A 13,524-nucleotide genomic window follows, 5' to 3' on the forward strand; every position below is an offset into this window, starting at 1 on the left:
AACCAGAGCCCCCACCACCACCGCGTCCAGGAGGGGAAAATCGGAAGAAAAAGGCAAAACTCGTGGGTTGAGACAAAGGCAATTTAACAGAACTTGAGCAAAGGGAGCAAGAAACAACAACAATAACAGTGACAGAGGAATATACAACCACGATTACGAATCCGCCACTTGCGATACCACCACCCTGGACACCCACAACCGCTCTCCTCTTCCGCCTGGACCCAGAGACACAGGGATAGAGATGATGGGCAAGGGGGAAAAAGGCCAAGCACAGATTGCCGGGCAGGGAACATCAATCTAAGAGGAGTTCACGGAGACTCATCCAGTGCTGCAGCTTGTTTTCTTGAAAAGGAAAAACATAAGTAATTGGTGATCAGAAAAAACATCTCATTACATGCCTGCAATCACAGGGCTGGGAAGATCCCAAATTCCTTCTGTTTGGGGAGTGTGAACTGACCCACTCACTCTCAGGGAAAGCTCCCTTCAGCCTGGCCACATCTCCCCAGAGAATTTGTGCAGGGGTGAGGGGACAGCTCTGGTCTGGTGTCCCCAAGTTGCCCACCCCCCAAGCACATCCCCTTGGGGTTTCCATGGAACCAGGGGATGCAGGGATGGAGAGGATGGGTAAGGGGCCAAGCACAGAGCACTTTGGTAAGGACCACACATCTTGCTGGACCTCATGGAGACTCACCCAGTGCTGGAGCTTTAATTACTTTACTGTAAACGAAAAAACAAACCAATGAGTGATCACAGAGGACTCTCTTCTCACAGCTGCACCGACAGGAACAGGCAGAGCTCAGGCAGGGCCCAGAGTCCTTCTGTTTGGGGTGTGGGAAAAGACTCGCAAACCTCAGGCATGGTCATGTCCCACCACTGGCATCCATAGAAGAAGACCAGGGGAGAGGGTCCTTCCCTGCTCTGGTGTCCCTGAGTTGACAACCCTCCCCAGGCACATCCCCGCAAGATTTGCCCACACCATGGCTATGCAGGGGTGAAGGGGACGAGCAAGGGGCCGAGCCTTGAGCACTTTTAGAAGGACCCCACGTCCTGTTGGAGCTCACGGAGACTCACCCAATCCTGCAGCTTGTTCCACTGTAAAGGTAAAAACAAACCAATGAGTGATCACAGAAGACAGCTTCTCATCCCACAGCTGCACCCACAGGAACAGGCAGAGCTCAGGCAGGGCCCAGAGTCCTTCTGTTTGGGGAGTGGGAAAAGAGCCCCTGGCTCCCAGGATGCAAGGATGGATGGGAAGGGCAAGGGGGGATGGGGCCCAACACAGAGCTTCTTGGTAAGGACCCACGTTGTGCTGGATCTCACGGGGACTCACCCAGTCCTACACCTTTCGTCCCTGTAAAGGAAAAAACAAACCAATGAGTGATCACAGAGGACAGCTTCTCATCCCACAGCTGCACCCACAGCAACAGGCAGAGCTCAGATGGGGCCCAAACTCCCTCTGTTTGGGGCGTGCAAAAAGAGCCCCAAACCTCAGGCATGACTCCCAGTCAGCATGGTCATGTACCACCACTGATATCCATAGAAGAAGACCAGGGGAGAAGGTCCATCCCTGCTCTGGTGTCCCTGAGCTGCCCACCCCTCCAGGCACCTCCCCGCCAGGTTTGCCCACACCATGGCTATACAGGGATGGAGAGGATGGGTAAGGGGTCAAGCCTTGAGCACTTTCGTATGGACCCCACGTCCTGCTGGAGCTCACAGAGACTCACACAGTGCTGCAGCATCTTGCACTGTAAAGGGAAGAACAAACCAATGAGTGATCACAGAGGACAGCTTCTCAACCCACAACTGCACCCACAGGAACAGGCAGAGCTCAGATGGGGCCCAGAGTCCTGTTTGGGGAGTGGGAAAAGACTCGCAAACCTCAGGCATGGCTCCCTGTCAGCATGGTCATGTCCCACCACTGGCATCCATAGAAGAAGACCAGGGGAGAGGGTCCTTCCCTGCTCTGGTGTCCCTGAGTTGCCCGCCCCTCCAGGCACATCCACTCAAGGTTTGCCCACACCATGGCTATGCAGGGATGAAGGGGACGAGCAAGGGGCCGAGCCTTGATCACTTTGGTATGGACCCCATGTCTTGTTGGAGCTCACGGAGACTCACCCAATCCTGCAGCTTGTTCCACTGTAAAGGTAAAAACAGAACCATGAGTGATCACAGAGGACAGCTTCTCATCCAACAACTGCACCCACAGGAACAGGCAGAGCTCAGGCAGGGCCCAGAGTCCTTCTGTTTGGGGAGTGGGAAAAGAGCCCCTGGCTCCCAGGATGCAAGGATGGATGGGAAGGGCAAGGGGGGATGGGACGGGCAAGGGGGGATGGGACCCAACACAGAGCTTCTTGGTAAGGACCCATGTTGTGCTGGATCTCACGGGGACTCACCCAGTCCTACACCTTTCGTCCCTGTAAAGGAAAAAACAAACCAATGAGTGATCACAGAGGACAGCTTCTCTTCCCATAGATGCCCACCCCTCCAGGCACATTGCCTTGGGGTTTGCCTGGACCCAGGCGATGCAGGGATGGAGAGGATGGACAAGGGGAAAGGGTCAAGCTCAGGGGGTCCAGCAGAGGACATCGAGCCAGGAGGAACTCACAGAGACTCACCCAACAGTGCAGCTTTTTCCACCGGAAAGCAAAAGGAATATTTGGTCAGAGAGGACAGCTTCTAATCACAAATGCTCAAGGACTAAGCAGAGCTGCGGAAAGGACACGTGAGCCAGGAGGAGATCACAGAGACTCACCCAGTTCTGCTTCTCGTTCCTCTGGAAAGGAAATCAACAGAAGCAATAAGTGATGAGAGGGAACAGCTTCTCGCTCCATGACACGAGCAGGCAGAGCTTGGTTTGAGCCCAAACTCCTTCTCTTTGGGGAATGGGAAAAGTCCCCTTGGCTTACAGGGGGCTCTCTACCCTCTTATCCCCACCCCAGCCCACCCAGGCACTCTGCAGTTACGCCTGACTTAAGCAGAGATTTAAGGCTCAACCTGATTTAAGCTCACTCAGTGCTGGTGTCCCCGTTTTTTCCCATGAGCCAGGACACCTCCCATTCCCAGTTCCCAACCCCACTGCTCTCCAGTCCCCTTCTGGGCTCCAGCAACACATATTAATGACCAGAGAAAAAGCAAGAGCCATTCAAAGCCATGACCCTCCCAGGGGGCTCTTTCCTCAGGAGGCTTTGCTGGTGGCAGGGAACAGGACTCACTCAGCTCTCTGGACAGCACCACTGGAAAGCAAAGGCAGAGGAAGAGGAGGTCAGGAGAGAAGCTGCTTCATCCCTGGCACCATCTCCCCCGGGTCTCTTGGACCTTCCCACCGGCCAGATGCTCTGCCCATGCTCCCTGCCCTTCAACCCACACCCCATGTCCTTGTCCCCAGCCTTTGCCCAAAGAGTTTCCCAAATGAGAGCAAAACACTGTCGTGATGCAAACTCACCTTTCCTTCGGAAGAGGTAAGCACTGAGGGCAGTTGACACCACAGAAAGCAGGAGGAACACAACCAGAGCTGCCATCCAGGGATGGGCATTGTGGAAAAAGGGAGCTGGAGAAAAAAAGAACACCGGGAAAAGGCCTCATTTTACACTCCCCTGTGTGAGGAAACCCAAAACGACCCCAAACTTCCAGCTCCTAAAGCCTTGTTCTGGGAGCCTTTGTCTAAAGGGGACATCGTCCACCCTATCCCAAAGACAATGCTCCCCGGAAGCACCCCAGGCTCAGGTTACCTCCTGCAATAAAACCCACCTGCAGGTGCACCCCTTCTCCCTTTCCCTCACCCCCCACATGTTTCTCTGGCTCCACGACATCAAAACCCCCCAAGCAGCCCGGCCAAAAAAAAACACATCGGGAAAAGGCCTCATTTTACACTCCCTTGTATGAGGAGAAGAAAGAAACCCAAACAACCTCAAACTACCAGCTGCTAAAGCCTCATGCTGGGAGCCGTGAGCTCAACATCCTCCTCCCCATCCCATGGACACACCAAAGCTCCCCTGAAGCACACCAGGGTCATGTTATCTCCTGCAATAAAACTCACCTGTGGGTGCACCCCCGTCCCCTTCCCTCTCCCCTTGCATGTTTCTCCAGTCCCATGAGATCAAACCCTCCCCAAGCAGCGCAGCCAACCCCAGCCCTGCTGCCATCCTGTACCTGAGATGTGCAGGGATGACGCTTGCTCCTGCTCCAGGCGGCTGTTCCTCACCACGCACGACACCTTCCCATCTCCCTTCCCGCTCACAATGATGACATCTGTGATCTCAAAGAGGCCCCTCTCATCAGGGGAACGTCTCTGGGAGACCGAGGGGAGATGCTGCCCGCTGCCATCCTTCCACAGCACGTGCGGTGATGGGTACCAGCCGGCTGATCGACACACCACCCGGATGCCTCCATCCTCGTAAGCCTCCAGAGAGAGGAGAGGGACAGAGCCCAAGGCTGGGGGAAGAGCCCGGGGTTGCCCTGAGTTAGGGATGGACCCAGCTCAAAAGCCAAGACCCAACCCCAGGCCAGACACATCCCAGGGTGCCCAGGGGGCTGTGGGGTTGGGTACGTGCTCCTCACACCACCAAACCCACCCCAACGTCTGCAGGAACCAGAGACCCCTGATGCCAAATGACCCCAGATCTCCCATAAAACAGCCTGGCAGAGAGGCAGCCAATGGACAAACTTTGGTGCCTCAAGGCAGGATCTCTGCATGAACACAAAGTCACAAGGACACCACAGAAACCTAAAGCCACCGCATCTGTTCCGCTCTGCCCCCAAAAACACCTCCAGCACCACGTGGGTACTCCCTCCTGGCAGGCACACATGGGAAGAGAACCCTTGCACACAGCTTCTCTCAATAGCTCTTGGCCTTCACCACTAAATGGATGGACGTGAGGATAGGAAAGAGCTCTGTGAGGGACACAACAACCCAGGGACACCTGGACAATCCTCAAGAATCACCACAGCGGCCACAAACCTGCCACCTCCAGCTCCACTGTAGCATCTCCATAAGAGGCAGCATCTCGCACAGTGCAGACGTACTGGCCATCATCAGAGGGTCTCAACCCAGAGATTCGCAAGTCCAGGATCCCACTGGAGAGACCATCTCTGGCCAACTCTGTCCTTCGAGCATATTCCTTCATCTGCTCGCCATACTGGTCCTCTCTGTGTTGGTAGAGGTGCACCGTTTCAGAGAGCTTGTGCCGGATCCACCTGATCTCCAAGCTTCGAGCATCCATGCGTGGGGACAAGTGACAGGGCAGAACGACGTCCTGCCCCACAGTGGCAAGGAGAGGTCGCCTTGGTCCCACCACTCTGAAGTCCGCTGGTTGACGGAGAAGGACACAGAGAGATGAAGATTGTGCCCACGTTAATTTACGGGGATCGCAAGGCAAAGGGCCAGCTTGGTGCCAGTGGTGCCCTCTGCATCCCGCAGACATTGATTTGCCCTCCCCATGGCCCAAAGACACTGGAGAAACCGGAGAGGGAGGACTCAAAGGAGAAGGAGGTTTCCTGGGGGTAGGAACTTCTCCAGAAAATTGTGACCCCCCAGCCCAGCCAGCCCCAATAGAAGGGACAAAAGCTTTGCGGGAGCACCGCAGGGTGGGACTGAAGATGTCCCAGGGCAATGGACGTGTGGCATCATGAGACCAAGGGAAAGTGAAAGTGGCCAAGTTCTATGCTCAGCTCCTCCTGCCCCACAGCACCTCCCCTGCCCCACATTGGCCACCCAGAACATGCTCAGCCCCCCCAGCCTTGCAGGATCCCTACCTGATCCCAGCTGGAGGAGGTGCAGAGTCAGGAAATGAATGAGGAGGCCCCATGGGCTTGCCAGGAACCCCATCTGTGGCCGGAGCTGGAGAAGAGGGTGGGAAGGGAGGCAGAGGGAGGGCAAGGGGGAGGTTACAGCCGCCACAGAGGGGATGGGGAAGAAGGGCTGAGGAGGCCCCATGGGCTCGCGGGGAACCCCATCTGTGGCCAGAGCTGGAGAAGAAGGTGGGAAGGACAAGGGGGGTTACAGCCGCCGCTGAGGGGATGGTTAGGAAGGGCTGCACATGCCCCCAACACCACTCCAGAAATCCCACCATGCCACCTGCACCCTGACGTCTGAATGAACCCTTGGTCAAGGGCAGGACAGGATCCCCACATGGCTCCTGGTGCTGCCCCTGCTCTGCCCCACTGCCCTCCCCAGGATTTACTCTATGTCCCTTACAAGATTTTAAGTGATATTAAATATTGTACATTTCTTACAGAAAGGAAATTCACTCACCGGACCCATACAAGCTGCAGGAGGAAGCAGACAACAGGATATACACAGGGTTTCACACTTCCCCTCGCTTTCCGGATGCACACGTTGGGGGTTTTGGGGCTACCTTCAAACTCCACCCCCAGTGCTTGAAAACATTAAGGAGCAGAAAAAAAGTGAAAAAGGGGAAGAAGGAAAATTAGGTCCATTTGGCTGCGAGAAGGTTAAGGTTAATTTAGAGCTTGGTTGTGATTTTTGGACCTGGTGGAGGAGCACCAGGGGAGAGGGTCCTTCCCTGCTCTGGTGTCCCTGAGTTGCCCGCCCCTCCAGGCACATCCACTCAAGGTTTGCCCACACCATGGCTATGCAGGGATGAAGGGGACGAGCAAGGGGCCGAGCCTTGATCACTTTGGTATGGACCCCATGTCTTGTTGGAGCTCACGGAGACTCACCCAATCCTGCAGCTTGTTCCACTGTAAAGGTAAAAACAGAACCATGAGTGATCACAGAGGACAGCTTCTCATCCAACAACTGCACCCACAGGAACAGGCAGAGCTCAGGCAGGGCCCAGAGTCCTTCTGTTTGGGGAGTGGGAAAAGAGCCCCTGGCTCCCAGGATGCAAGGATGGATGGGAAGGGCAAGGGGGGATGGGACGGGCAAGGGGGGATGGGACCCAACACAGAGCTTCTTGGTAAGGACCCATGTTGTGCTGGATCTCACGGGGACTCACCCAGTCCTACACCTTTCGTCCCTGTAAAGGAAAAAACAAACCAATGAGTGATCACAGAGGACAGCTTCTCATCCCACAGCTGCACCCACAGCAACAGGCAGAGCTCAGATGGGGCCCAAACTCCCTCTGTTTGGGGCGTGCAAAAAGAGCCCCAAACCTCAGGCATGACTCCCAGTCAGCATGGTCATGTACCACCACTGATATCCATAGAAGAAGACCAGGGGAGAAGGTCCATCCCTGCTCTGGTGTCCCTGAGCTGCCCACCCCTCCAGGCACCTCCCCGCCAGGTTTGCCCACACCATGGCTATACAGGGATGGAGAGGATGGGTAAGGGGTCAAGCCTTGAGCACTTTCGTATGGACCCCACGTCCTGCTGGAGCTCACAGAGACTCACACAGTGCTGCAGCATCTTGCACTGTAAAGGGAAGAACAAACCAATGAGTGATCACAGAGGACAGCTTCTCAACCCACAACTGCACCCACAGGAACAGGCAGAGCTCAGATGGGGCCCAGAGTCCTGTTTGGGGAGTGGGAAAAGACTCGCAAACCTCAGGCATGGCTCCCTGTCAGCATGGTCATGTCCCACCACTGGCATCCATAGAAGAAGACCAGGGGAGAGGGTCCTTCCCTGCTCTGGTGTCCCTGAGTTGCCCGCCCCTCCAGGCACATCCACTCAAGGTTTGCCCACACCATGGCTATGCAGGGATGAAGGGGACGAGCAAGGGGCCGAGCCTTGATCACTTTGGTATGGACCCCATGTCTTGTTGGAGCTCACGGAGACTCACCCAATCCTGCAGCTTGTTCCACTGTAAAGGTAAAAACAGAACCATGAGTGATCACAGAGGACAGCTTCTCATCCAACAACTGCACCCACAGGAACAGGCAGAGCTCAGGCAGGGCCCAGAGTCCTTCTGTTTGGGGAGTGGGAAAAGAGCCCCTGGCTCCCAGGATGCAAGGATGGATGGGAAGGGCAAGGGGGGATGGGACGGGCAAGGGGGGATGGGACCCAACACAGAGCTTCTTGGTAAGGACCCATGTTGTGCTGGATCTCACGGGGACTCACCCAGTCCTACACCTTTCGTCCCTGTAAAGGAAAAAACAAACCAATGAGTGATCACAGAGGACAGCTTCTCTTCCCATAGATGCCCACCCCTCCAGGCACATTGCCTTGGGGTTTGCCTGGACCCAGGCGATGCAGGGATGGAGAGGATGGACAAGGGGAAAGGGTCAAGCTCAGGGGGTCCAGCAGAGGACATCGAGCCAGGAGGAACTCACAGAGACTCACCCAACAGTGCAGCTTTTTCCACCGGAAAGCAAAAGGAATATTTGGTCAGAGAGGACAGCTTCTAATCACAAATGCTCAAGGACTAAGCAGAGCTGCGGAAAGGACACGTGAGCCAGGAGGAGATCACAGAGACTCACCCAGTTCTGCTTCTCGTTCCTCTGGAAAGGAAATCAACAGAAGCAATAAGTGATGAGAGGGAACAGCTTCTCGCTCCATGACACGAGCAGGCAGAGCTTGGTTTGAGCCCAAACTCCTTCTCTTTGGGGAATGGGAAAAGTCCCCTTGGCTTACAGGGGGCTCTCTACCCTCTTATCCCCACCCCAGCCCACCCAGGCACTCTGCAGTTACGCCTGACTTAAGCAGAGATTTAAGGCTCAACCTGATTTAAGCTCACTCAGTGCTGGTGTCCCCGTTTTTTCCCATGAGCCAGGACACCTCCCATTCCCAGTTCCCAACCCCACTGCTCTCCAGTCCCCTTCTGGGCTCCAGCAACACATATTAATGACCAGAGAAAAAGCAAGAGCCATTCAAAGCCATGACCCTCCCAGGGGGCTCTTTCCTCAGGAGGCTTTGCTGGTGGCAGGGAACAGGACTCACTCAGCTCTCTGGACAGCACCACTGGAAAGCAAAGGCAGAGGAAGAGGAGGTCAGGAGAGAAGCTGCTTCATCCCTGGCACCATCTCCCCCGGGTCTCTTGGACCTTCCCACCGGCCAGATGCTCTGCCCATGCTCCCTGCCCTTCAACCCACACCCCATGTCCTTGTCCCCAGCCTTTGCCCAAAGAGTTTCCCAAATGAGAGCAAAACACTGTCGTGATGCAAACTCACCTTTCCTTCGGAAGAGGTAAGCACTGAGGGCAGCGGACACCACAGAAAGCAGGAGGAACACAACCAGAGCTGCCATCCAGGGATGGGCATTGTGGAAAAAGGGAGCTGGAGAAAAAAAGAACACCGGGAAAAGGCCTCATTTTACACTCCCCTGTGTGAGGAAACCCAAAACGACCCCAAACTTCCAGCTCCTAAAGCCTTGTTCTGGGAGCCTTTGTCTAAAGGGGACATCGTCCACCCTATCCCAAAGACAATGCTCCCCGGAAGCACCCCAGGCTCAGGTTACCTCCTGCAATAAAACCCACCTGCAGGTGCACCCCTTCTCCCTTTCCCTCACCCCCCACATGTTTCTCTGGCTCCACGACATCAAAACCCCCCAAGCAGCCCGGCCAAAAAAAAACACATCGGGAAAAGGCCTCATTTTACACTCCCTTGTATGAGGAGAAGAAAGAAACCCAAACAACCTCAAACTACCAGCTGCTAAAGCCTCATGCTGGGAGCCGTGAGCTCAACATCCTCCTCCCCATCCCATGGACACACCAAAGCTCCCCTGAAGCACACCAGGGTCATGTTATCTCCTGCAATAAAACTCACCTGTGGGTGCACCCCCGTCCCCTTCCCTCTCCCCTTGCATGTTTCTCCAGTCCCATGAGATCAAACCCTCCCCAAGCAGCGCAGCCAACCCCAGCCCTGCTGCCATCCTGTACCTGAGATGTGCAGGGATGACGCTTGCTCCTGCTCCAGGCGGCTGTTCCTCACCACGCACGACACCTTCCCATCTCCCTTCCCGCTCACAATGATGACATCTGTGATCTCAAAGAGGCCCCTCTCATCAGGGGAACGTCTCTGGGAGACCGAGGGGAGATGCTGCCCGCTGCCATCCTTCCACAGCACGTGCGGTGATGGGTACCAGCCGGCTGATCGACACACCACCCGGATGCCTCCATCCTCGTAAGCCTCCAGAGAGAGGAGAGGGACAGAGCCCAAGGCTGGGGGAAGAGCCCGGGGTTGCCCTGAGTTAGGGATGGACCCAGCTCAAAAGCCAAGACCCAACCCCAGGCCAGACACATCCCAGGGTGCCCAGGGGGCTGTGGGGTTGGGTACGTGCTCCTCACACCACCAAACCCACCCCAACGTCTGCAGGAACCAGAGACCCCTGATGCCAAATGACCCCAGATCTCCCATAAAACAGCCTGGCAGAGAGGCAGCCAATGGACAAACTTTGGTGCCTCAAGGCAGGATCTCTGCATGAACACAAAGTCACAAGGACACCACAGAAACCTAAAGCCACCGCATCTGTTCCGCTCTGCCCCCAAAAACACCTCCAGCACCACGTGGGTACTCCCTCCTGGCAGGCACACATGGGAAGAGAACCCTTGCACACAGCTTCTCTCAATAGCTCTTGGCCTTCACCACTAAATGGATGGACGTGAGGATAGGAAAGAGCTCTGTGAGGGACACAACAACCCAGGGACACCTGGACAATCCTCAAGAATCACCACAGCGGCCACAAACCTGCCACCTCCAGCTCCACTGTAGCATCTCCATAAGAGGCAGCATCTCGCACAGTGCAGACGTACTGGCCATCATCAGAGGGTCTCAACCCAGAGATTCGCAAGTCCAGGATCCCACTGGAGAGACCATCTCTGGCCAACTCTGTCCTTCGAGCATATTCCTTCATCTGCTCGCCATACTGGTCCTCTCTGTGTTGGTAGAGGTGCACCGTTTCAGAGAGCTTGTGCCGGATCCACCTGATCTCCAAGCTTCGAGCATCCATGCGTGGGGACAAGTGACAGGGCAGAACGACGTCCTGCCCCACAGTGGCAAGGAGAGGTCGCCTTGGTCCCACCACTCTGAAGTCCGCTGGTTGACAGAGAAGGACACAGAGAGATGAAGATTGTGCCCACGTTAATTTACGGGGATCGCAAGGCAAAGGGCCAGCTTGGTGCCAGTGGTGCCCTCTGCATCCCGCAGACATTGATTTGCCCTCCCCATGGCCCAAAGACACTGGAGAAACCGGAGAGGGAGGACTCAAAGGAGAAGGAGGTTTCCTGGGGGTAGGAACTTCTCCAGAAAATTGTGACCCCCCAGCCCAGCCAGCCCCAATAGAAGGGACAAAAGCTTTGCGGGAGCACCGCAGGGTGGGACTGAAGATGTCCCAGGGCAATGGACGTGTGGCATCATGAGACCAAGGGAAAGTGAAAGTGGCCAAGTTCTATGCTCAGCTCCTCCTGCCCCACAGCCCCTCCCCTGCCCCACATTGGCCACCCAGAACATGCTCAGCCCCCCCAGCCTTGCAGGATCCCTACCTGATCCCAGCTGGAGGAGGTGCAGAGTCAGGAAATGAATGAGGAGGCCCCATGGGCTTGCCAGGAACCCCATCTGTGGCCGGAGCTGGAGAAGAGGGTGGGAAGGGAGGCAGAGGGAGGGCAAGGGGGAGTTAGAGCCACCGCGGAGGGGATGGGGAAGAGGGGCTGCACCTGCCCCCAACGGGGCTCCAGAAATCCCACCAAACCACTTGATGTCACAAGGAAACCTTGGTGGAGGGCAGGGCAGGATCTACATGCAGCTCCCAGTGTATCCCCTGCTCTACCCCACTGCCCTCCCCATGATTTATTCTAATTCGTTTCCAAAGACGTTAAATTAATTAAATATTCTAAACTCCTCACAGAAAGGAAATTCACTCACCCGAGGTGTAGGAGCTGCACCCACCATCTCCAACCTTTGCCCGATTCCAGGGTGCAGTTTAAGGCTCCACCTTCCACATCATTGTGAGTTCAGATTCTTCATCCAGAGATGATCCACATCAGAAAGTCCAGAGTCATTAAAAAAAAAAACAAACCGCCAAGGGCAAAGAACCAAGGGAACCAAGGGAAAGGGAAGCCATCACCTTGCCCATTCCTGGATGGGAGGAGGTGGAGGTGGCTTTTCCCGGGGCGGCACCTCTCCCAGCAGCCTGTGCTGGGGCAGACACATTGGCAAGGATTTGCACCCATAAATAAGCAGTTTTTTCCCCAGAAAGGTTGGATTTTCCTGCGTCATTGTCACAAAGGAAGAAGCAAACCCCCAAGCAGACCATGATGAATCGTCCACCTGCACCAGCTCTGCTCCATCCATTTTCTTGGTGTTTCAGGACGTTTGTCTATTTGGGAAGAAAACTCAGCAACCCTTCGTTCCCAGGAACGAAAAAAAAAAGGAGAAAAAGAATGGAAAATGAAGAATAATAAGGATTTATTGGGAGGCATCTTGTGGAGCTGAGAGCTTGCTTGTGATTCTTGGACATAGCAGAGGAGCCCAGCAGTGTCCCTGCAGCCCCACAACAGTTAGGAGCTTGTGGGGAGCCAGGAACAAGAGGACAAGATGGGGTTGGGAGGGCTTTGAGTGTCAGGACACCCCAGCTATACCCTGTCACCTTGGGGACCTCACATCCCTGGGGAGAACGTGTCCCCTGCTGTCCCCAGTGTCCCACCTTATGCATGAGGAGCCCATGCCCAAAGTAAGGGGTGTGGGGAGGTTCATGGGGAGCTCTACCCATAGCTCTCAAAGGTCTGGTTACCAGTGGGGTGTCATACCCAGCTCCAGGGGGGTCCCTGGGGTCATACCCAGATGTGGGGAGGGGGACCAGGGTGAGCCCCTGTCCCAGTTTCAGGTAAAACTGAAGCAACTTCCCATTTAGTAATTCTGCTTCTCAGCTCAGCCTCATCTGGGGAAGTGGGGGGGACAGGAGGGGGGACGCCAAACTGGCCAAGGGGTTTTTCCATCCCATCTGCCCCACACTCAGTATTAAAGCCGAGGGATCAAAGGGTCAGCTCTGTCTCCAGTGGCCAACGTCCGAGGAGGACCCTGTCTGTTCATCTGCCTTTGATCCTGATCTGTGCCTTCCTGACCCAGAGTTGGAATCCAGATCCCACCCATCGTTGAGTCCAGTCTGGGACTTCCCCAGTGCCTGCTGGTGACGTCATCCTAGGAGCTTGATACAGTTTTGTAGAAATTGTAACTATTTCATTAGTTTCCATTTTGTGTCATTCTTCATATTTCATTGAAGTAGGTTAGTTCCTGCTCAACTCGTGAATCTCTTTCTCTCTCCTCCTCCTCTCCTGGGAATGAGAGGTGGGGGGAGAGCACCTGTCACTATCATGGGTTACTTAGGCCTCAACCTGAAATGTACCCTAAATCCTTTCTTCTGGGTTTCTGGTAGGAAAAAATAGAACTGAGGAAGGAAAAAGACCTGCATTTGGGGGTGAGAACGTTGTGATTAGAGCTTGGTTGTGCTTTTTGGACATGGGGGAGGAGCCCAGCAGTGTCCCTGCAGCCCCACAACAGCTGGAGATTGTGGGGAGCCAGGAACAAGGGGACAAGATGGGGTTGGGGGCAGGGGCTTTGAATGTCAGGACACCCCAGCTGTGCCCTGTCACCATGGGGACCTCAGGTGTCTGGGGCAGACATGTCCCCTGCT

The 13,524-nt window shown here is 55.2% G+C and overlaps 2 protein-coding genes across 2 annotated transcripts in view; both read right to left on the reverse strand.

The window, feature by feature from the left end:
• LOC106899768 (butyrophilin subfamily 1 member A1-like) overlaps positions 1-5,824 on the reverse strand; it is a 17,578-nt gene extending 11,754 nt beyond the window's left edge. Inside the window, exons 1-4 of the mRNA XM_014961684.1 lie at positions 5,752-5,824; positions 4,958-5,305; positions 4,150-4,431; positions 3,443-3,547 (exon numbers count right to left, since the gene is read on the reverse strand). Coding sequence (XP_014817170.1) covers positions 3,443-3,547; positions 4,150-4,431; positions 4,958-5,305; positions 5,752-5,824 — 808 coding nt within the window. The remainder of the gene's footprint in view (positions 1-3,442; positions 3,548-4,149; positions 4,432-4,957; positions 5,306-5,751) is intronic.
• A 422-nt stretch (positions 5,825-6,246) lies between these two features.
• LOC106899769 (butyrophilin subfamily 3 member A2-like) lies at positions 6,247-11,450 on the reverse strand. The gene is made up of 9 exons (XM_014961685.1): positions 11,378-11,450; positions 10,584-10,931; positions 9,776-10,057; positions 9,069-9,173; positions 8,020-8,040; positions 7,742-7,762; positions 6,957-6,977; positions 6,679-6,699; positions 6,247-6,374 (listed from the first exon to the last, which is right to left on the reverse strand). Exons 1-9 carry the CDS (start codon positions 11,448-11,450, stop codon positions 6,247-6,249), a joined length of 1,020 nt encoding a protein of 339 aa, XP_014817171.1.
• Positions 11,451-13,524: the final 2,074 nt, after the last annotated feature.

Source organism: Calidris pugnax, unplaced genomic scaffold (assembly GCF_001431845.1).
Source record: "Calidris pugnax isolate Ruff unplaced genomic scaffold, ASM143184v1 scaffold796, whole genome shotgun sequence".
Classification (NCBI taxonomy): domain Eukaryota; kingdom Metazoa; phylum Chordata; class Aves; order Charadriiformes; family Scolopacidae; genus Calidris; species Calidris pugnax.